This window comes from Chiloscyllium plagiosum, unplaced genomic scaffold (genome assembly GCF_037043375.1).
Source record: "Chiloscyllium plagiosum isolate Xiang-an unplaced genomic scaffold, Cpla_swu_hap1 HiC_scaffold_11, whole genome shotgun sequence".
NCBI classification, from domain to species: domain Eukaryota; kingdom Metazoa; phylum Chordata; class Chondrichthyes; order Orectolobiformes; family Hemiscylliidae; genus Chiloscyllium; species Chiloscyllium plagiosum.
In genome coordinates, this window is record NW_028270149.1 from 44093887 (window position 1) to 44118980 (window position 25094).

The 25094-nt window shown below is 38.9% G+C and overlaps 1 protein-coding gene across 2 annotated transcripts in view; it reads right to left on the minus strand.

Moving 5' to 3' along the window:
* kif4 (kinesin family member 4) overlaps positions 1-25094 on the minus strand; it is a 72247-nt gene that overhangs the window by 27974 nt on the left and 19179 nt on the right. Inside the window, exons 6-19 of one of the 2 annotated variants that reach the window (XM_043704771.2) lie at positions 24768-24934; positions 22688-22782; positions 21217-21336; positions 15402-15577; positions 13317-13378; positions 12738-12870; positions 11919-11977; positions 11142-11247; positions 10849-10920; positions 10317-10499; positions 10051-10154; positions 7896-8040; positions 7186-7296; positions 821-904 (exon numbers count right to left, since the gene is read on the minus strand). In XM_043704771.2, the coding sequence (XP_043560706.1) occupies positions 821-904; positions 7186-7296; positions 7896-8040; positions 10051-10154; positions 10317-10499; positions 10849-10920; positions 11142-11247; positions 11919-11977; positions 12738-12870; positions 13317-13378; positions 15402-15577; positions 21217-21336; positions 22688-22782; positions 24768-24934 (1617 nt within the window). Of the gene's footprint in view, positions 1-820; positions 905-7185; positions 7297-7895; positions 8041-10050; positions 10155-10316; positions 10503-10848; positions 10921-11141; positions 11248-11918; positions 11978-12737; positions 12871-13316; positions 13379-15401; positions 15578-21216; positions 21337-22687; positions 22783-24767; positions 24935-25094 lie in introns of both variants that reach the window. The other variant, XM_043704770.2, reaches the window with a different exon arrangement.

Sequence of the window (25094 nt, forward strand, 5' to 3'; positions counted from 1 at the left end):
GACACCTAACAGAAGTTAGCACTCAGTCCAAGCTCAGGGGCAGTAATGGCTACCATGTAGCTCGAAACCCAAAATCTGGCCTGTGGAGTAGTGACCCACAAGTTGGGAAGCCTTGATCGAGACACAGATGGTAGCCATCATAAGCTCACATTTCATGTAACTTCACACTATTACAGGCCATATTCCTCCCGTTCAACAATTTAGAAAACTTGTAACGTCAGAGAGAAAAAGGTCCAAATATATTTTCAGATATTTAATTTTAAAGCTTACTAGACTTGGAAACAATGAACTGGAATCAGAGGACAACCATTCTACATAAAACATTTTATTTTAAGTTTGCATACTTTGAATAAAACAGAGGAAGAGAAGAATGAAAATTAACTTAAATGTGCCTCATCATCTGCACATCTCAATGCTTTACAATCAAATTACTTATTTTTGACAACACTCCATACTCAACAGATAAATGCAGTGGCCAATTGACAGGGCAACAAAGTGATCAGCTAAACTGTTCCAAATGCTGTAGGTCGTGGGACAAATACCAGTCAGAGCACAGACCTTCCATCCATTAAAAGACCGGATGTATGAAGACAAACTCAAGCATCCTCCAAATGCCTCAAAAAGGTATGTAACACTTACTACACATACCCTGGAGGCAGGATGAAACCACACCAGCCAACTTGGTGTTACTGACCAAAAAGTAATTTAATAGCATTAATTTAGAAGATAAATACCATGAATGTTTTAGTTTCTATATTATAGAAGAGAAGGATTCACTCTTCTCAACTACAAAGGACTTGACAAAAGCTAGAACACTCACCTCCTCAGTCTTGCGCCTCAATACATTTGCTTGCTGTTTATAGTTTCGTTCTAATTTCAATAACTCATACTGTCTTTTTCGGTCCTAAAAAAGTTAAACATATTGATCTTGGATATGGCAGATTGGACAACTTCAGCATTCTCTATTTCCCTCATCATCCAAACCAACAAACTGAAATAGCAAACTATGTAGGTGTAGTACTTTTTTTTTTAAAAAATTAGCTTCTTTACTCTGTCATGAAGCATGCATTATTTTAATGATTAATAGAAAAGGTAGGATAAACAGATTAGAAAGTCTTTTGTTACAAGACATATAAAAAACAGTTACAACATTTTAAGTTTGCTAAACAGAAGTAGTATGACGACATGGGGTAAACCCTCCTGCTTAACTTAACCAGCAACACAAGATTTATCCTGTGCAGTAATCTGAAAATTTGAGATGCCAAGAACTAGTTAAAGTAAAAGTAACAACTTTATTTCTTAAAGTATAACAACATATTTACAACTCCTTCCTCTAGTCTATCTTTTACCTTCACCTTCTACAATACTAGTCCAATAATGGGGGGGGGGTGGGGCGGGTTTAAGATTTACCAAAATTCAACTTTTCAAAACCAGCCAGCTGTCAAATCTTCTATTTGGATCTTCCTGTGTCATATTTTCTTCAGGGATTATGCTTCACCGGTCACATATCAACAAAGCTACCTTTAGAGAGCTATTCTCCAGGCAGTCTGCAGAAGTCATTGGCTGGGCAGTTCTCTTCCCAACTATTCAATTCTCCCCAGTTTTATACCCCGAAGCATTGGATGGAGTCATTGGTTTTTAGGAATGTCAATATACTAAATTCAAACTTGATTGGAGTTTGGCATTTTTTTGGGTATAATTTAAACTGATTGGCCTAATTCAAACTGGTTTTTGTCTCCGGGCAACCAGCTATCCCAGTAGCTGGACCACATGTTCATTACAGCTTATTCAGAAGACTAGGTACTATCAGGTAATTCAGATAGCTTTTAACTCTTAAAGGTACAGTACACCCACATCTTCGTAACAGAAAAGATCAGTCAACATAAACATAGGTTTCTTTGCCAAAGGTAGGAGAAATAGTAAAATATCTTTAAAAAGTGTTATGTCTGTCTTTTGTCACATTAGAGGACCAAAAGAAATCTTCAAATGGAAGAAGCCAATCAAATGAGTGACAGGAATTAAAAATTAGAAGGACCAGAGAGAAATTAATTTCACTAAAACTGTAAATTCCCTTCATTTGATTATCTTCATACTTAAGATTTCAGAAATAATGCCTGCAGGAATAATGGAAGCAATATTTTGATTTTTCAGAACAGTCCTTTGGACTGGAAGGTAGAAAGGTAAGAAAGAAAGCAGGGAGAAACTAAACTGGAACCAGTGGACAAGTGTTAGAATTTGAGAATGCTCCCATTTCTCCATATGCCTTTTTACAAGTGATTAGAAAATATTATTGGAATGTTTATGAAAAGGACATCACAGTTGAGAAATCTATTAAGATATTTGAGGGGTAGCAAACAGGGTATTTAACAGGACATCTGAGGTTTATATTTGCATTGTTAGAAGATAATTATTTAGGATTAAAAACATGCTTTAATACAATAATGATGGATGGAATTGAAATAGCATTTTGGGATGTTTAACAACTGGTTAAGTAAAAACACTTGAACAGGATGTGCCATTTGATAGAATGTGATTTTGCAACTATAAGTACTTCAATTATTAGGACGTGATTCTCATTTTGGCTAATGAGTCAGGTGAGCAGAGAGTGTTCATAAACTTGGTTCCATTCTAATACAAAAAAAATGGGAAATTAAGTTGAGGACAGACATACTGACTGCTCAAGTGAGCAACAATATGTCAAGTGAATTGTGAAGAATTACAAGGCTCCTCACTTTGTTACAAAGAATGGAAGACATTTTTAAATAAAAGAAAAACAAGAGAAAAATAAATGCTAGAGGACCTGATCAGGTGTACCCGAGTACTCTGTAGGAAGCTAGAGAAGTGATTGCTGGGCCTCTTGCTGAGATATTTGTATCATCGATAGCCACAAGTCGGAAGACTGGAGGTTGGCAAATGTGGTGCCACTGTTTAAGAAGGGCGGTAAAGACAAGCCAGGGAACTATAGATCGGTGAGCCTGACCTCGGTGGTGGGCAAGTTGTTGGAGAGAATTCTGAGGGACAGGATGTACATGTATTTGGAAAGGCAAGGACTGATTGGGGATAGTCAACATGGCTTTGTGCGTGGGAAATCATGTCTCACAAACTTGATTGAAGTAACAAAGAAGATTGATGAGGGCAGAGCAGTAGATGTGATCTATATGGACTTCAGTAAGGCGTTCGACAAGGTTCCCCATGGGAGATGGATTAGCAAGGTTAGACCTCATGGAATACAGGGAGAACTAGCCATTTGGATACAGAATTGGCTCAAAGGTAGAAGACAGAGGGTGGTGGTGGTGGTGGAGGGTTGTTTTTCAGACTAGAGACCTGTGACCAGTGGAGTGCCACAAGGATTGGTGTTGGGTCCTCTACTTTTTGTCATTTACATAAATGATTTGGATGCGAGCATAAGAGGTACAGTTAGTAAGTTTGCAGATGACACCAAAATTGGAGGTGTAGTGGACAGCGATGAGGGTTACCTCATATTACAACAGGATCTGGACCAGATGGGCCAATGGGCTGAGAAGTGGCAGATGGAGTTTAATTCAGATAAATGTGAGGTGCTGCATTTTGGGAAAGCGAACCTTAGCAGGACTTATACACTTAAATGGAAAGGTCCTAGGGAGTATTGCTGAACAAACAGACCTTGGAGTGCAGGTTCACATCTCACTGAAAGTGGAGTCGCAGGTAGACCGTATAGTGAAGGCGACGTTGGTATGCTTTCCTTTATTGGTCAGAGTACTGAGTACAGGAGTTGGGAGGTCATGTTGCGGCTGTACAGGACTTTGGTTAGGCTACTGTTGGAATATTGCATGCAATTCTGGTCTCCTTCCTATCGGAAAGATGTTGTGAAACTTGAAAGGGTTCAGAAAAGATTTACAAGGATGTTGCCAGGGTTGGAGGATCTGAACTACAGGGAGAGGTTGAACAGGCCGGGGCTGTTTTCCCTGGAGCGAAGGCTAAGGGGTGATCTTCTAGAGGTTTACAAAATTGAGGGGGGCATGGATAGGATAAATAGGCAAAGTCTTTTCCCTGGGGCCGGAGAGTCCAGAACTGGAGAGCATAGGCTTAGGGTGAGAGGGGAAGATATAAGATAGACCGAAGGGGCAAACTTTTTCATGCAGAGGGTGGTACGTAAATGGAATGAGCTGCCAGAGGATGTGGTGGAGGCTGGTACAATTGCAACATTTAAGAGGCATTTCGATGGGTATATGAATAGGAAGGGTTTGGAGGGATATGGGCCAGGTGCTGAAAGGTGGGACTAGATTGGGTTGGGATATCTGGTCAGCATGGACGGGTTGGACCGAAGGGTCTGTTTCCATGCTGTACATCCCTATGATTCTATAAATGTGTACAATGTTCACAAATTACAGAAAGTGTGCTGGTTTAAAAAAAGGGAAGTGGTGAGCTTGTTTTTCTCTCCTCAAAATGGGCTAGAATGCAAGAGAATAAGGAAGTTTTATTGCAAATTATAAAAAGGCTTTGATGACACCACATCACAAATACTGTGCACCCAATTTGTTTCCTTACCCAAGGATGGATAGGTTTGCCTTTAAATGTGCACCACAAAACAAAAGGTATTTGCATTGATTCTTGAATGGGGCAAATATCCCTTACAAATTTTAGAAAATTGAGGGAACAGGTTTGAAACAAAATGCTTCTATAGGGCTTCACCTGGCCCTTAGCCATCTGCCTGGGTTTGAGATGAGAAAATTCAAACAGCTAAGGATATTCAAGATAGATTATTGGATTTTCCTCTTGCACACAAATCAAGGAAGGAAAAGTACAGCAGGTCAGTGGATCACCTGCTACTTCTACTGAAATTAATGTTAACGAGTCTTCACATTATTGCTATACCAGAGGAGCTTGCTTTTTCAACATTGCAGAAAATACTAGAATAGAGTCAGAGTCAGCTTGCTTTTTTGGAGGGGCAAGTTTTTTGGGGAAAAAAGACACTGCTTTTTGTCATTTTTATAAATGATTTGGATATTAATACAGGCAGCATGGTTTGTAAGTTTTTTTTTAAAAAGGAGGACCTAAATAACGGACAATGATGATGATTATTTCAGGTTAGAACGTGATCTTGATCAGTTGGGCCACTGGGGCAAGGAATGGAAGCTGGAGTTTAATTTAGATAAATGGAGGTCTTGCATTTTAGCAAGGCAAACCAGGGCAGTTCTTATACACCCAAATGGTAAAGTCCTGGGGAGAGTTGCCAAACAAAAAGACCTACAGATGCAGGTGCATAGTTCCTTGAAACCAAGGTGTCGCAGATAGACAAGGTGATGAAGGTGGCATTTGGCGCACTTGCTAGTTTTCATTGAGCATAGGAGTTGGCATGTAACATAGCAGCTTTACAGGACATTGGGGCCATGCCTAGGAATGCTGTGTACAATTCTGGTCACTTTTCTGTAGGAAGGATATTGTGAAACCTGAAAGTGCAGAAAAGATTTACAAAGGATGTTGCCAGGACTGGAAGGTTTGAGTTGTAGGGAGAGGCTGAATAGGCTGGGATTTCTTTCACAGCCAGGGTCCTCCCTGGGTGGGGTGTCCAAACAGAGAGGGCATTAGGTTTAAGGGGATAGATTTTTAACAAAAACACTTGAGGGGGTGACATCATCCCACCCCTGAGGCCGGTGCATATATATGGAATAAACTGCCTAAGAGTAATGGAGGCAGATACAATTATAACATTTAAAAGGCATCTGGATAGGTATAAGAACAGGAAGGATTGAGGGAGATTTGTCCCATTTGCCAGCACTTGGCCCAAGGTCCAATTGAAATGTCTGTTCCATCTTGTTTGTGCCAAAAAAAGGTTGGGTTCTGTGCTGTATGACTATGAAGTTCTTTAAAATTTCACAACAAGAGGCTCTTGACCTAAAAGAGCAAGATAGAGAACAATAGCTCACTGAAAAACGAATGCATTACACTCGTTGGAAATGAAATAAAAACTGGATGACATACTTCCAAAAAACAAGTGCTACACAAAAAAGGTTAATACACATGGCACGATCACATTAGAAATAATTAGATTGCTGGTTAGCCAATCCACTTTCCAAAGGAGAGTTGGGATAGACATGGCAAGCCGTAACGAGTGGGGCAGGTTCAGTCCTCAGATCCCAACTACCTACAATCTATTAAAAACTGATTTGGATGTAGGACTAGAAGGTACAATAGCCAAATTGGCAGATAACATTTTTCCTATCATCTTTTTCAGTGTTATGAAGAACAAAGAAATTTATAAACTGAAAGGGATGGATTAAGTGAATCGGTTAAAAAAAATTACATGAAATTTAATGTGGACAAAAAGCATGAGGTTTAGAGTTCTGCTTGGAATAATAAAACAGCATTTACTATTTAAATGAGAGAGAAAACTTCAAAATGCTTGAGCAGAGAGATCTGGGCATCCTCATACACAGGTTGCAGAAAACTAGTATGCAGGCACAGGTTTTTAAAAAAGTGCATATGGATTTTTGGCATTTATAGCTGAAATAATGGAGTATTGAAAAGTTGAGAAGCACTCATGCAATTGTACGAGGTATTGGCGAGACAGCATCTGGAGTACTACACTATTGTTCCTCAAATAAAAAAAAGGACCCAAAACTATTGTATTAGTTCAGGGAAGATTCACTCAATTTCCAGAAAGGAGGCGCTTGTCTTATGAGACACAATTCTAGGCCTAAACTACCCAGTTTAGAAGATGACAAGTTATATTTGGGGAGAAATAAGAGTTGCAAAAAGAGATTGACAAAAAGTAGATGTAAGACAGATGTTTCCCCTTAAGGGGCAGTCTGGAATGAAAGGTCATAGTTTAGCTTCATGTTAAAGTTAAGTGGTAGTAGATTTAGAGAAGAATGGTTTATCTCATTAAGATCGGAATTTGTGGAATTCACTATTGTGGTATGCAGTGGATGCTGGGACACTGAATAAATTTAAAAAGGAGATAGACATATTTTAATTAGTTAAGGGATTATGGGGAGTGGACAGAAAGAGTTGAGGCCAAGGATTGGACCAGCCATAATATTAAAGTAAAGTGAATTTGCTCACTCCTGCTTATATACTAGTTTTTGACTGCGTACAGTTATTGCAGCCAAAGCAGATCAAACGTTTTAAAGTAAATTTCAGTTGGTAAATCCCAAGTGTTCAACTTAACCAAATTTAAAAAGTATCACAAGCAAAAGGTCTTACTTTCTCCTTAAGTTGCAGGACCTCCTTGTCTTTTTCTGCTTTCCATTTACGAGACTTTTCAGCTTCCTCTCTCATTTGTCGCATCAGCTGAACTCGCTGATACTTTAGTGCCTACAAGAGAAAAAGAGGCCAGTCTAGGTACCTTTGGAAAAAACACAACCAAATCTTGGAAGAATATATGCAAGGTCCAATTAGATTGGATGAGATTCAGATAAAAAAAATTGGCTGAAATCCAGAAACTTAGCACAAGTATCCCGCATTAGTAAATGAGCATTGTAGAATAGGTCAGATTATATATCAGTTGTTCAGTCCTTGATCAGCACTGAAATTGAAGGTTTAGACATGGCTTGGGGCACTGGCTGTACAGAAAAGAAAATCAACTTTATTCCCATCTCAAACTAGGGAAAAAAAAAAGAAGAGAATCTGAAGAACATCGAACGTGTGCCACAACAAATATTTTAGTTTATGTAAAGGATGCAAAGCCATTTTGGTTAGGCAGTACTCCAAACTATTGCCTGTATTTGAAAATTAGCTTTAGGAAAAATTATGCTATTTTTTAAAAAAAGCACTGTTGAAATCAGAGGTAGAAATGCAAAATTAAATAGCCAAATTAAAACTCAGTTAAACAAGCTAAAAATTGTTTAAGGCAAATAAAAATTTAAAGGTGTTTTATTTTCAGTGTAACTATATATAACTCATGCATGCTGTACCTGAATCTCTTGATTCAACTTATCAACTGTTCCCTCAGTCTTCTCCTTGAATTTCAGCATTTTTGATTGTTCCATCAACTTCTTTTTGAGATTTGTTAATTCAGCCTCCAACTCCTGGAGACGCTTCCGTCGGCGTTCACTAACTCTGCAAACAAATTTTAACCCTTCACTTAAGTCAGTCACTTGATTAAGAATGTCATGTCATTTGCTCCATCCAAACCAAAAGTCAAACTGTTCCTCTTATAACCCAAACAAGCAATTTTGATGTCAAACTATACTTGCCTAAAGGGCTATCGCAAGGGGAATTGCAGCTCAATGTAGCAGGTAACAAAATGGAGGACAGTGTTTGCAGTCTGAGATTAATGAACCAAGTCCAGAAGGTTAAGATATTAAAAAAGGTGCACAACTAGAAAATTAAAATAAGTTCTGAAGAAGGGTCATTGGACTCAAGTGTCACCTCTGCTTCCTCTCCACAGTTGCTGCCATACCTGTGGAGTTTCTCCAGTAATTTCAACTTTTGTTCGATTTCAAACATGCTGCTATTGCCATCTGTTGTGTTATTTGAAAGGAAAATTAGAGTGCTTATTGAATTTGCTGACCTTCACTGGAACAATTCAGTAGACAAGCCTAGGTTAGAAATGAGTGCAAGAGCAAGATGCTGTATTTAAAATGGCAGTGGCATGGATACTTATGAATAGCATAGGAGGTATTTTTCAAAACAAAGCAAAGCAGTCACCTCAAGATACAGCTGGATTCTCTATGCACATGCAAAATATTTCAAGCATGAGAAGCATGCTCATCATGAAGCTAGTCAAATTATGCAAAAGATTCACTTATTACTCTATTTTTAGTTTATGTCAAGGTATAGTGTACCCATGTTGACAATTATGCTTATAGACTGTATGGGTCTCTTGCAATACTAGAGATATTGTCACCAACATTAATGTTATGAATTATGAAGCACTGCTTCCCAAAGAGAATGACAGGTTCAAATTCCACTCCAGAGATTACAGCACATAAAACCAAAACGCAAGTTTCAATGCATGAAAAGCAGGTGCTGCATTACCATAAATGCCATAGTTTGGCACAGACCTTACTTATCACTTTTCAAAAAGGGAATAAGGCATTTGTGCCTTCTTGGCAAAGATTTATCCATTAAGAACGGCTCAACAGCTGGTTGCGTCCTAAAGGATATAGCTGCCAGACTGGAATGCAGCACGTGGGGAGGGAACCAACAAGAGGGAAAAACATACTTAACCTCATCCTTACCGATCTGTTGGCTGCAGATGCATTTGACCATGACAGTAAGAGTCCTTGTGCATAGACCCATCTTCACAATGAGAACACTCTCCACTGGTGGTGTGGTACTATTACTGTGCTAAATGGGACAGATGTTGAATAGACCTAGCAACTCAAAACTGGGCATCTGGGAGGTGCAGTAGGCCAACAGAAGTTATATTCCACAAAATCTGCAACCTTATGGCCTGACAGCCCCCACTCAACCATTACAATAAGGCTGGGGGAAAAATATCAACCCTCAAAGAAGAGTACAGGAGGCCATGTCTGGAGCAGCATCAAGAATACCTAAGAATTGAGGAGTCAGACTTGGTCCACTTCCTCAACCTTCACATGCTGTACCTTCATAACTTACTAAGCAGATTTGTTTGGACTAATCTCATGTATATAATCCCAAGTTTGGAAGAGATTGCATGATAACATGATCACCATTTCCCAGGGAAACACTGTATAAGAGATAAGTTAAATGCACCTAATCTAAAACAGCTTTAATGTCTAGTTCCACAAACTATTGCAGAGTATTTCAACAAAACTCAAACTGCTTATCGACCAGAAAACCAAACTGGCATTTGTGCCATTGTCTGTAAATAGACTTTTTCAAAGCACATGCATTAACATCCAAACCTCAGATTTCCGTTTAATGCCATATATTCTTTTATTGTCTAGGTTGGAAACATACAGGAAAGCAGGGTGAATGTAGCATCCCATGATCAAATTTTCTTGCTGTTCCATTGTTTGCGATAATCTACACACTAATGCAAATTGATATTAAAACAGACAGATTCAGTTTCAAGTTTAAGTATAAGCACAACATTTAGTCTTTTTTAGTGAACTAAAAAACAGGAGAGAGTTAACCTACTTGGTTGCATTGATGTCTTTTTTCGCACCGTGTAATGCTAGCACTAGTTCTTCCTTTTCTTTCTGTAGAGCAGAAACTTGATCCTCAAGTGACTTGATATTTACCTGAATGGAACCATGAATACTTTAGTGAAAGTTTAGTTACAAGAAAACTGACAAATACAAAGCCTCCTTCCCAGAAAAGTATAATAAAACTATAACAATTGAAGAAGGTTTCTCAATATTTTAATGAAAATATTAACCATTATATTTTATATTCTTCCTGACCTGGTACAGAGTGTGCACAGGCTCCATTTCACAATCACCCTGTGACATTTTTCTAGCCAGTTCCTCTTTAAGTGCCAACACTTTATTCAATTCCATCAACTCTTTGGACATCTGTGCATGCCTTAGTGCATGGCAGGCTGTGAAAGGATCAGAATCCCTCTTTTCCTTTAAGCTGGAATTCTCCTGCTGAACAAAGGCCTCAAGTTATTGACTGGATTGCTGCAGGTTTATTCATCTAAAGTGTAGCAACTTTAGTTGACAATGCCTTGCTTTTTGAATCAATTAAGTTATAGAAATCAAGATAGAAACAGCATTGTAATTCTACCTATGAGAATTAGCATGGAAATCTACAAATAGCACAAAAATAAACCAAACTCAAATTGTCAAGCCCAATGACCAATATTTGCACTCTTCATGTGAAGAATCAGGCAAAAACATTGACTGCAATTACATACACATACTTACATGGTGGAATCTCAAAAAAACTGAAACATACTGCTAAACATTAGGTAGTGAAAACTGGATTACTTACATCTACATTTTCATCCCCTTGTTGCTCAAGGTCAATTCCCTCCATTTCCGGTTTCATATTTGTACACTCATTCTAAACAGGCAGAATTTAAAAACAAAATGCTTGGGATCATGTATGAAAAAAAACTACAACTGTCATTTAAGGTTGAGACATTGACAATATTTCTGTCTTCATAGCTCCACTTCATCTAGCAGAAGACATGACTTTTTCAAAAATCCAATTATGCAAAACTAAACAGTTGAGTAACAGAATTTCTCAAAACATAGACATAAAATGATGACCTGAACTCTCACCTGCATATTAGAAAGTGCCTGCTGCAGACTGCGTAGGATGTTGATCTGCTCGCTCATTTCTTCATTTGAAGAAACTTCCATTAGCTTCTCCAAGTCCAACTTGCAGCTGTTAATGTTAATAACTAGTACATAAAACTCTGCAGAGCTAGTATACATTTGTAACTTGTAAAAGGAGTCATGTAGTACAGTTTCCAATGCAAAAGCGGAGATAGAACCACACTTTCCTGCTACACACTACACAGTAGGTCATATCAAAAAGGGAAAGCATTTCATTCCCAAAGACATCACACAATTTTGATGTCAAATTTTAAAATGCTCAGACTAATACCAAAACAAAACAGACTAGCAAAAAGGATGAACATCCTTCTATGATTCAAGATTGAATTGGCTAGTAAAAGTGCTTCTTTCAAAAATATTGCTGTGGAGTTCCGATTTTATTAATTTGTCTCAGTTCATGATCTTTTAGATGGGCATTTTAATTCATTAAGTCATCGATTGCAGAGAAAAACAAAAGCACAGCAAATTGGACAGAATTACTGCAGCAGAGCCACACGTTGACAACTGCAACTAGTTATGTTTGCAGCTAAATTCCAAATGACCACGAAGCATAAAAAAGAATTACCATTAGAATGAAGACCACTGTACAAATAGTAAACCAAGGTTGTCAAAAAGTATTATAATTCTCATGATCAGTACACAAAAACATTCACGCAAGAGGGTTTGAATAAATGCAAAATTTTACACTGTTCTAAACTGAAAAATATGGTAGATACATACGCAGCATGCTGAGAGAGTTCTTGCAGTTTACAGATCAATTTCTCATTCATCTGTTCAGTCTGCGCAAAACAAAGTAATTATTAGTCTTGATACATGAAAAGTTGCCAGCCTTCAAATTACACTGGAACTTGTAGACTTGCTAGCATAATTTTTAAAAGGAATTCAGATTAAGTCCATATCACCACCACCTTCCCCAACCACAAAATCTACACAAATACCCAGTGACTCAATTGACATTGGCATGGATCGAACAGATCAAACAAAATTAAAACAAAAATCAAAGGGAGGGGGCAGCACAACAGCTCAGTAGTTAGCACTGTTGCCTCTCAGCATCAGGGATCCTGGTTTGATTGCACCCTCTGACAATTTGTGTAGTGTTTGCAGGTTCTCAATGTCTGCATGGGTTTCCTTCCATGGTACAAAGACGTGCAGGTTAAGTGGATTGGCCATGCTAAACTGTCATGTGTCTCCAGGAATATATAAACTAAGCGCATTAGCCATGCGAACATGCAGGGATAGGGTAAATGGGTTGGTCCTGATTGTATGCTTAGAAGATCGGCATGGACTCAAATTAACCAAATGTCCTTACTTCAGTACTGTAGGGACTTTGATTCTATTCTATAAAGATTATGAACAAGCAGTTTTTGAAAAGAAATACACAAAATTATGAATAGCAATCTTCACTGAGGGGAAAATATTTTTCAGGATGACACCTGAGTGAATTGAAAGACCACAAAGCAAGAATACTGCGTCACTGCACTGGTGCAAGTAACAAGTGGCAAACTTTTCAAAACATGAAATGCCAGTTGAAAATCTCACCAGTATGACCCTTTCACACATCTGAGTAGTCTGGCCAACTGCATCACGAAGCTCTTTACTCAAATGTTCAATTTCTTCTCTGTGCAATCTTACTGTGTCCATTACAGTTTGTTGATTCTCAGATTGCACTCCCCTAAGAGGGAAAAAAAAAATAGGTAAAAATAATGGTACTGCAAATCAGACAGGAGGGATCAGTTCTGCTACCATCTTAATAAATTAGAAACCATTGATTAGTTAGAGAGGAATAAGTCATTGTATGGATTCCTTTTCCACTGTAACAAAAGGAAAATTGCAAAGAATTCTCAATACAATGGTAAAACAGGGTCAAAATTAAAGGGTTCTATTCAATGAAAGTTGAGTTTAGACTTTAGATACTAGAAAGAATACACAACACAATGTAAAAGCTAACTCAACAATCCAAGCTAGCCTTGTATGCACATTTCTAGTTGCAAGCAGCTTGATTTTTAAACTTCTTAAAAGTCATTTTCTTAAAAGTAAAGATAATACATCAAAAATAGTTCTAGAAATCTTTACATGCACATTTGCTCTTAACTAGGTACTGAATGAGACTAGGCTCACCTGCTGCTTATTTGAACTGTTCCCCCATGCGCTTGCAGCAGCAGCACTTGGAGTTCTTGCACCTGAACCAAAAACATGGTAAGAATGGCATGAATACATCTACTACCCTTTATGAAATGAACATATTTAAATATGGATAATTCCAGGTCATTTATCTTTGTTCTAGTAAAGTGAATTGCATAATACACTCGAACTTTTGCAAGGTTTGTAGCTCAGGTTGAGGTTTAGGGTGTAGGTTTGCTTGCTGAGCTGTAGGTTTGATATCCAGACGTTTCGTTACCTGGCTAGGTAACATCATCAGTGGCAACCTCCAACCACAACGCCATAAACAAACACAGATCTAGATGCCATCTATCAGCCCCTCAAAACGAACAGGAAATGACATCACCACAAACCCCAGGAACCCCATCCAGGAGAAAGATATAAATAGAAAGCAGGAGACAACAGCTTTGCTTCACTTGGAGGTCGCCACTGATTATGTTACCTAGCCAGGTAACGAAACGTCTGGATATCAAACCTAAAGCTCAGCGAGCAAACCTACACCCTATAATACACTAGAATTAAAACATCTGAAGAGGTACAATATCAACAAAGGGTTAAATAATTTTCTTCTAGATGATTCAGAGCCATAGCATTCTTAGTTACATCAAGAAAAAACAATTCAGAACACAAACCGGAAATAAAGTAAAACACTCAACAGCCATTAAAATGCAACACCTTCATCCAATTTGATCTCTTACACATTGTTGCCCTGTGATTTATATGCAGAATTGAATCAGCATACTTTTCAAATTCTTTTATTCACTCAGAGCGTGAGCAATGACTGCTGGTCCAATATTTATTACCCATCTCAAGCAGCACTTGATAACATGGTGGCAAGCTGCCTTCTTGAGCTGCTGCAATACAATGCAATTAAGGAAGGGAGTTCTACAACTTTGACCCAGAAACATTGAAGTAGTGATGATAAATTGTCAAAATCAGGATGGTGAGTGGCTATGGAGGGGAACACCACCTGCAAGTTCCCACATATTTGCTGCCTTTTTCTAGGTAGAGGTCTGGGTTTGGACTGTGCTGTCTCAGGAGTGAAATACCTTGACGAGGCCAGTAAGCCATCGGCAGGTCACTATTTATACACGTAGAGTACATGATACTGAACTAGCTCAGAGCTGGCTCCTGGAGTGAACAGAACCCCCGACACCCTTAGTAAGCATCAGCCAGGACTCAGGTCGGTAGACCCATTCAATCAGGAAACTTATATTCTATAAAGTCCACCTGGCTGATTTCATTCTAATTACAAAGATCCTTGGAAAATTTCTGCCGAGTAACTGGTAGATGGTACATAGTTGCCACTGAACAGTATTGGACTGAGTTAATATTTGTTGATGCTGTGCCAATCAAAAGGCTAAGTCTGGAGAGAATGTGTCAAGCTGCATTCATGCATCATCACACTGCTGACTGGTGCCTTATAGATGGTGGATTAGGTTAGGAGAGTCAGGTAGTGAGTTATTCCCAAGGGGTTCCTAGCCCTTGACCTGCTCTTATGGATAGTCTAGTTGATGATAATGGGAAATCCGCTTATGGCATCAAGAATTCATTAAGAGTGTTAAGGGGCAATAGCTAGATTCTCTTGTAAGAAATGGCCAATGTCCAGCAGTTGGGTGGCTAAAAGGTTACCTGCCACTTGTCAGCCCAGTGTTTCTATGGCTCCATTTGGACATTGAAATCCTCAAATATTGAAACAAGCAAATGGTGAACATTTTTTAAAAACATGTACATTGCCCCCTGACCTTATGGTGGAGGGTGAAGGTCATTGATGAATTAGCTGAAGATGGTTGGGCTTTGGACACTCCCTGCAGACATGTCTTGGACTGGAGATGACTGACCTCCAATAACCACAACAATCTTCCTATGGGCCATGAATGAATCCAACCAGATTCATTCACCTTCCTAGTTCAGCAATTTCAATATTCGATCAAAGCCTATGTTAAGGTAAAATGGATGCAGTGCTCAACAAAGAAAGTTGAACATTAAGCTAGTGTGACAGGGAGAGAAAAGCAGATAACACTAATAGCTTTAGCTTTTTACCTGGTGCTTAAGGCGCTGAAGTTCAGCAGCTTGGGGATCAAAGTTAACCACAGGTTTATTCTTTATTTTCCTTGCTCTGTCAGCATAGCGTAGAGTATTTAGAGTTTCTTCAATATTAGAATCAGCAGGACTCACACAAGCTATCATCAATGTATGGCTATTTCCACCAAGTGAGTCTGTAAGAAAAGCCAAGTTAAAAGTCAAATATTAACCTGACTGCAAAGGTTTACTTTAGCTGAAAGCAAAACAAGTACATATTCCTTGCATTGAAAGGAGCAGGCGAGGAGGACCCAGAGACAAGAGTCAGTACCCCTTGGAGTGGCAGGGACAATTCAGAGTAAAGGGGTCATGGTGTTGCTACTCCTGTGAAAAGTCAAAGCCTTGTTCAGAAACAGGAGTGACATTACAGCAAACTTAAGTTGGTTGGTTGCTTAGCATGGCTGCTTATGATTGACCGCATCAACTGGCAGATGTAAAAAAAACTAATATTAAGCAACAGTAATAAGCAGCTGCTAAGTAATCTTATCCTTTGGTTTAAAAGGATTAACACAGGTTTTTAGTTTTAAGTATTGGTGGGGTTTAAATGTTCTTCAGTGTATTTGCACTTATTGCCATGTTTTCGAAAGAACGGGTAGGGCTTTTCCAACCTAGACAACATATATCCTTACAATTGTGCGCTGAATAAGTAATTGTGAAGTACATTCAGTTAGTACAACAATTGTCATTGTCCTACAGTAATGAGTCATTGAAAAGCATATTTATAGATATGGTCAGTCTGCAACTGGAGTATGCAAGGGTAGAAGAAAAATTACAACAAGCAGGTAGTACAGCACATCCTGCTGTCCAACCCACATTTGGTTTGGGGTGATTTTCTATCTGGGAATGCCCCCAGAATGAGGTGTTGCTGCCTACTTAATTGCAGGGTGAATGATATCACTTATTGGTTGCAGTGCATTCCATTCTTGGGACATCAGGACCAGCTCTGGCAGAGATAGGGACTGAGCATTGCTAAAATAGTTCTGGTATTTGCTAGCATTGTTGGGGAAGGCTACAGTAGTTCAAAAAGGGGGACAAACACCTTAAAGCAGATTCAGTTCGGACAAAAATCAGAAGTAAAACATTGGGCAGAAAATTAGTCAAGAGTCTGTGAAGACCCAGAAACCAAAAGAAAGAAAATAGCAAAGAACATTTGGTAGCAATCAAGGGCTACACATGGTTTGTAACAAATAAAGCTGATGAGCACAGACCTCAATGCCAAGTTTCAATCATTGCTAGTTCAGAAACAGCCCACGGACAGACAGGAACAGCAACTCAACATTTTTTCTGGGAATATCTTACAGCTGCGAAGATGGGTGATTTGCTGTTGCTTCTAACAAGGCCATATAGAGATTGACCCAAGAAGAAGAAAAAAAAAGGAACAGTGTAACATGGATCCTTAAATATGAATAGTTTAAGTAGGCTAATCTCATTAAAAAAGGGCAATAATAGTTGGAAATTTTAGCAACCATATTAACTGGGATAATTTTCATGTGGTAGGAAGTGAAAGAGTAGAATTCTTAAATTCATCCAGGTGAATCTTTGACCATTACGTGGAAAGGGCAACAAGGGTACGGCTCTCAGATATAACAAGGCAGGTGGAAGGAGTGGTAGTGAGTTAGCATTTTGACACTTAATGGATAATGAATAAACTAATGAGAGAATGAATTTGTTTTTCCAATTTGGACAAAGCCAATGAGTTATTAGCAAAAGTGAACTTGAAACAGTTCTCCTTTAAATGCCACAGTTGTATTCTAGCAAAACCTCATTTAATAGAAAACCGCTTAATATAAATAATGGAAAAAGTGCAGTTCGGGGCAGATTAGCAAAAATCCCTCAAAAGTCCAAAGTATAGCACAGCCTGAAATCATCAAAAATAAAATTTAACAGCATAATTAAAAATGTAAAAATGGCTGCTCTGTTCAGTATCTCGCAAAGCAGCTCTTTCAGCACATGTGCAATATGGTGCAAAGACCAACGCTAATATGGCACATGTGCAGAACAAAGCATGTGAACCAATCCCCGTTAGAATCACGCTAATGCAAACTGAGGTAAGCGTTCTCAAAAGTACCATTCCCTAATTCTTCAGTGACATTTTAGCCAAATCAAGTGCTTTCCCAGAACTACCTGTACTTGGAGGTAACTTACAGTTCACAGTAAATGCACTTCCATAAGGGGGGGGGGGGGGGGGGGCGGGGGAAGAAGAGGAAGAGTAAAGGGCTGACAAATCTGGAGTCAATGTCAAGCAGTTTCCAGGCCAAGAAATAGTGAAAGGCATGACTGGAATGCATGGCCACAGAACATTGACAGCAGATGAAAACAGCAATGGAATTCTTTACTTCAGTAAAGTATAGAATGCAAGACCATGACTTATGCTGGAAGTGCATTTATCTGAGCAATGAGATCATGGCCTGTACACAGTGCTGATCAACTCAAAAAGGAGGAATTATATCAGAGGAGATGCAAGAGAATATGCCATACCTGGAAAAAGGCAACTCAAGGAGAAACCAGAGGTGGCTGCTGAGAGATGTAATTGGGGTGATTAAGACAGAAACCCAGATGGAATGGACGAGGGGTCCATTTACCACAGGTCAATGCTTAGGACACAGATTTAAAATTGAAAGATTAGAATGAAGGAGAGTAGAGTTATCACTGGGTCTGGAAGTCTCTACCAAAACTCCAAAAAGGAGGTTTAACTAACTGTCTTTTTTAAAAAAAAAAACAAACATTGTGCTGGATATACCTTCAGTTGTGTCCTGAAGGGAAATGGATTAAAAAAGCTAGAGTAAAAAGTTAGAGGGATTAGGATGGATGACCTGTTTTTCAGCTGGAAACGACAAAACAACTCAGTGCTTTAAACTTTTTGATTCTTATAGTGAAGCATCCATTTAAACTTTGTTTTTGAGCTTACACAATCTAAAGGAATAAAACAATTCTTTAAAATGAACCCAAATCAAATCTGCATTTAAAAATGGTGAACTCACATGACTATGGATGGGGGATTCAATTTGAGGAGGAAATTCATTGGCAAATCACCCCCCACACTCCCAAAAGGAATGTTTCAACTGATTAATATAGTAAAAGGCCATTAGATCAAGAATCTTCCAAGTTCAACACTGCATTCTCAGATAGGGTGGGGAAACAAAAGTAAAGATATCTTCAGCCATATTTTGATCTTGGAATTAAAAAAACAAGTTACTGGAGAAATTCAGGTCTGGCAGCATTGTTGCGCTGTAGCAACTTCTGTTTGTGTTCCAGATTTCCAGCATCCATAGTTGTTTTATCATGACCTCTACTGAGACTGTATCTAAGATAGAGCAAAATGTGGTAAAGACAGATCCCACAGATGTCTCAGCAATATCCTCCCAGATATTAGTGGCAACCAACTATCCCTATAAATAAAACAAATCCGTAACACTTGCCTTATATTCCAATTTAAGGCTTAGTCTTCAACTCAAATGCCACTTTGACATGGACCGCAGTGATCAAGGCATCAACTCACATTGGACCAAGTATGGCAAAGAGCCCTAACAAAAGCTTAAAAAACCTGATGGGAAATCATGGATGGATTTGGGTTTTGGAGAGGGGGAGGGAGTGGTGTGAAAATATGGTTGGAGTCATAACGAGCACAAAGGAAGATGTCTATGGTTATTGGTGGCCAGTCACCTCAAGTCCAGGACATCTCTGCAGGGATTTCTCCAAGGCAATATCCTAGTCCAAAACATTTTCAGCTGTTTAAATTACATTCCTACCACCTGAAGGTCAGAAAGGGGTATTTTATCAATGACTGCACAATGTTCAGCATCATCCCATGACTTGATAATAGCCAGGCTTGAGCTGACCAGGAGCAAGCAATATTCCCTCCATACAATAACTATCCAAAAAAGCGAACCATCAACTCATCACATTCAATAGAATCACCAGTGCTGAATACCACACTGACATTCTGGGAATTACAACTGACCAGAAAGCAAAACTAGACCAACCACACAAATATGGCAGCTACATCAACAGGTCAGAGGCTAGAAAGCCACTAAGGAATTTGGCTGAATTTTCAATGCCTACCCACCATCTACAAAGTAGAGGTTACAAGTGTAGGATTGCTCCACACTTGCCTGGATGAATGTACCCCTACAGCACTAAGCTCAACACAATTTAAGACTCAAGCAGCTGCTTTATTGACATATTCATAAACATTCTCTCCACTACTGATATGTAATAGCGGTAGCATGTATTATTTACAAGATGCACTGCAGAAATTCTCACTAAGAATCCTTAGACAGCTCCTTCCAGATATGACAATGGTATGACAAGAGCAGCAGACACAAGAACTAGGAGCAGGAATTAGGCAATTCAGCACCTTCAGCCTCACTCACCACATTCTGGGGTAGCAAATTCCAGATTCACAGCATTGAGAAGTAATTCCTCATTTGTTTGAAATCTGCTACCCCTCATTCTATAACTAGGACCTTGTTGCAAAGCTGCCCCACAAAAGGAAATATCCTGATCACTGTCGGTCCCTTTTAGCAGCTTATATATCTCAATTAGATTTTTCATTCTGACCACCAGAGAGTAAAATGCTTAATAACACACTTCTCATCTCTACAATTAAAACTAATGAAAGTCCTTTGAATTGTCTCCAACACAAATACATTCCTCAAGGAAACAAAGCTGTATACAGTACTACAGTGCAGTCTCACCTCCTCCAAGTTAATTGCAGATGATTGATCTAGAAAGTAAGAAATAAGCATAGTTTCTTCATTGTCAGTAGATCAAAATTACAAACTCCCTCCCAGCAACATTGGTATCCCTACATCAAATAGACTGCTCATCACCACCTTAAGGCAATAAGTACTACCCAAGACAGCCAAGTTCTCATCCCTGAATGATTACAAAAATCATGGTAGCTCGAATCTCCATTCTTATGGCTGCACATCAGCACTTAGTCTGTAAAAGGTTCATTGCACCTAGCTTCACTAAGTTAGACACTACCTTTTGGTTTCTGAGCACCTTGACTTGTCAGCTGGATGAAGCAAATATAGATTGCAGGCTTCTTTTATGCAACCCCTACCCTCATCTCAGCTGTATTGAACTATCATTGGCACCCTGGGTTTGAGAACCATCCCTTGCTCCAGACTCCAAGTCCTAACTGCCTAGAGTCAGGAATAGCAGCACCTTTTCAACGTGGAAGGAGAAGAGTTTCCAAGTATCTGATTGCCTACCTTCAGGCTTTTGGTCAATCTTGAACAGAAGATTGCCTCCAACCAATTAGAATGGATAGACTAGGTAAAAACAATGACTGCAGATGCTGGAAACCAGAGTCTAGATTAGAGTGGTGCTGGAAAAGCACAGTTCAGACAGCATCCTGATGAAGGGCTTTTGCCCGAAACATCAATTTTACTGCTCCAAGAATGGATAGACCCTTGACCTGTTGAGTGATCCTTAGAAAATAAATCCCAGCCCTTAATCTAGATAGAACTGAATGTAGCAGAAAAAAAAAAAGAGTCAGTGGAACACCCAGTTTCTCAATGCTGCATATTCAGCTTGCTGGCTTAGACAGCATCAAAAGATAAAACGAGGATTTCACCACAATTAGTATGCTCTTGTTCACTGATCAAGTATAAAGCTCGGTCACTTGGACATGATGCCAAGAACCAGTGAAAAGGACACAGGCTAAATGAATCTCAAGCCACTTTCTCAGATTACTCCCCCCATTTTAAAAAAAGTCAAATTGCAAAAATGTTTACTAGAGATATTAACACAAACCAAATTACCTTACCTTGCAACAATCGTGTCAGTTTTGAATCTCTATATGGCACAAAGCCCTTGCGATTATGCTCATCTCCAAGTGCGCTGATAACATTACCCAGGGACAGCAAACCACGGTTAATGTTGATTCCTGAAACAGATTGACCATTAGTCACAAGCACACCCAAGAAGGCATAAGCTTATTCGAACAAGCAGGTAAGACTACAGTAAACATTTAGGTGACAGGTAGAACTGAGGTCTTCTGTCAGCCAATAGTTACATCAGGCCTAAATAGTTAGACTGGTTTTCATTTGTCGATAACAACCATTCATGTGTTAGCTATCTCAATTCATTAAGCCATATCCCAAGACCACAAGAACATGCAAAAGCATAACTTAACATTGCACAAAGAAAAGAATGCTGGGTTTTGCAACAGGATAATGAGACGAGTGTAGAGAAAATCCTTACTTCTGGTTTAAAACGAACATTTGTGGTCAGTGAATAATCTAATCTGAAGAAGCGTCAATAATTTTAAGACTTAACAGATGTAATTTTTTTTTTTTTTTAAAACAATCTAGAATGTTTCCTTGGGTGCTGATAACCCAAATGACGAACAGAAGCTGCACGATTCAGCAAGCAAGCAGGTCTAGCACTGCCTCTGATTCAAGAGCAAGAAAAAACTTTTCCCATTCCCAATCAACTAGCTTCTCATGTCAACATGCAATAATGCCTACTCCACTCATATTTTGGAGGGGATAAGCCATAACAGTTACATTGCAATTATAAAAGGTTCTTGGTAAGAGAAATTAATCTTGTGCTTCTACAAGATATTAAATCAAACTAGAAAATTAAGGTAAGCAGTAAATCCTGTCCTTATCTCTCCCCATTTCCTGCATGATTCTTTCTCTCTATCAATCCAAATCGATAACACTGCTGCTGCAAAAAACAAGCATCCAAGATAGCAGGCAGAAATTTATTTTTTAAAAAAGCAAGTTACCATTCAGAAATGTTCCATTGTGCATCATAACTTATGGTCACTAAAGGATGCTGCTAATGAAAGCTTTACAACAATTGCAAGGAGGGAAAAATAACTAAACTGGAGCCAAAGTTTGTGCCCAAACGCATTCAAATTTTCAGGGTATCTTCCACTATTCAGCAAAAGAGCCTGAGGCCAATCAAAACTATGCCAGTCAGTGGAATCTTCAGATACTTCATTTATAACTGATCAATCACCAAGATTAATCAAAACCTCTTCAGGTGAAAAATATCTACAATTATTCAGAATCATTAAAACTAAACATTAATTCAATCCAGTCAAGTGGGGAATTGTTTTCCCCCAAAGTCAAGACTCACTTTGAGAATTCCTACCCCTTCTCAAATCATGTCAAGGTCTACTTCTAGCATTTCCTCCAAGCTGCACTCACCTGCAACTGCTATCATGTTTCAATCAGCATTCTAATTGCAACATTGACTGCTACTTCCTATTTAGAGGACAAGATTACCTTCCTTCAGACGGTCACCCTCTGCTTTTGTTTTTTTCTGGCGCTCAGATCCTGCCAGATCCACTAGGTGCAGTTTGGAACGGAAATAACTGTTTCTGCAGGGAAAAGAACAAAAAGCAAATAAGAAAAAGTCACTAAACACCATAAAAGACATGGAAGCCAAGTAGGACATTCAGTCTAATAAATCTGCTCCAACATTCAATGAGATCATGCTGTTTCAGTTACTCTCAAACTTCACTTTTTTGCCTTTTCTCATAACACTGTTTTCAAAAAATGTCTCAACCTAGAATGTAAGTAATAAACCAGCCTCTGGGGTAAAGATTTCCACAGGTTCATTACCACCTGAGAGAAAGAAGAAATTCCTCCTTTTTGATCTTAAAAATGCAATTACTTATTGATATTATGGCCTGCAGTCATAAATTCATGTGCAAGAGTCAACAACACTCCTGCATCTCCCTGTCCAAGGCTTCCAAGAACTCTTGTATGTTTCTACAAGGTTGCCTCATTCTTCTAAATTAGATTACAGGCTGAACCTACTCAATCTCTGCTCAAAAACAGTCCCTTTATACCTAGTATCAATCCAATAAGCTTTCTCTGAACTGCCTCCAATACCAGTGTATCACATAAAAAGGGCACAAAACTATTCATAATATTCCAGCTGATGTCTGATTAGTGTCATGCAGTTTTAGCAAAACCTCCACGTTTGCATACTCATTTCCTTTGGGATAAAGGCCAACATGATGCTTTCCCCATCATCCATTAGGTTACTAGCTTTTTGGGATCACTGAAGATATTCTACAGTCTATTTAAAATAATATTCTTCCTGCCAAAGTGCATAACCTCACATTTATATCCCATGTACCAAGTTTTTGTCCACTTTTGAAAAAAATCATGTGGGATGTTGGTATTGTTAGCTGCCTCATTTATTGCTGTCTCCTGTTACCCTCTAAGGGGTGGTGGTGGTGGTGAGCTGTTGCAGTCCACTACTGGGTGGATCCACAATGCCATAACAAGGTAATTCCAGGATTTTGACCCAGCAACAGAGATACATATCCAGGTCAAGATGGTGAGTGGCTCGGAGGGGGACTTGCAAGTGGTGCTCCCATGTATCTGCCGCCCCTGCCTTTTGACATGCAAGTAATTGTGGAGATGGAAGGTGCTGTCTGAGAATCTTTTGTTTAACAGATCAAATTGTCTGCAGACTCTAATGCTCATCACTTAACTTCCCACATTTCTGGACCATTTGCAAACCTGACTACAATACATTCCTTTCCTCATATGGCACCATAGTGATCCCTGTGGCACTCCACTAGTTACAAGTAGCTATCCTAAATACACCCCCTTACCCCAACTATTAGTTAGCCAACAGTCTATCCATTTCATTCTATCACTGACATCATAGGCAGTCATCGCGTGCAATACGTATGGGGAACTTTAAATTACTCCCAATAATCCAAATATTACAATTCGTGGCTTTCCCTGTTTGTTAGCTCCAAAAGTATTCTCAAACTGGTCAGGCATGAAGCCTGAAAAAGTCTCTTCCTGTAGATCTGTTCAGCTTTCATGAGGCCAAGCTAGCTCTGCTTATTCATATGTAAATCTAAATGCTTTCTTGTTAGACCTTTTTTCTTGAGAAAGGTGTTAATTTTTATAAGTGTCAAGCTAATTGACATATATAGTTAGAAAGGTGAGAAAACAAAAACTAAGAGGAAAGAAATTGTGCTACATTGGCAGTTTTCCAAAGCCCAAGGATTATTGAAAGATGATTAGTGCAAGCACCATCTCTGTAGCTACTTTAGAAAACAGGGGACATTAGTCTTTAGCCCTAATTTCCCTTACGCCATTTCTTTAGTGATATTTATTGTATTTGTTTCTTCTCCATCTGCCTTGAACATTTCAGCAAAGTTAATACTGCGAAAGCTAGTGTGCTTCCAATAGACAAAGCATCATTCTCTCTTTAAGCTAAAGATTGAAAAAGCCGTTTCAAAATTAATCACATGGCATAAGGATATAACTCACGCGAACATAAAGAAAAGCACTCTGAAAACTTGCCACCTGTCCAAAGCAGAAGCACCATTACCTGTCACTTTTCTTTCTTTGTTCAACAGTGACTGTGAAGATGGCATGGGATCGGGATGACTGGGAGTTCATTGCTGTTGCAGCAACTGTCCTTGTAGAATTTCCTTGTTCCAGGCAGTTCACCATATCCATTGCAGTTAACACTTTTGTTTCAATTAGACCTACAATCTGCAATGAGCAACTACAGGAATTGAGTTTTTAAGAAAAAATCAAAACTGTACGACAGATCTACTAACTTCTCTCAAAAGGTTTAGAATACAGGTTTGTGACTATAAAGCTCCGGAAAAAAAAAAAACCAAATTCTGCATGCTTCTTATGGGCAATAATG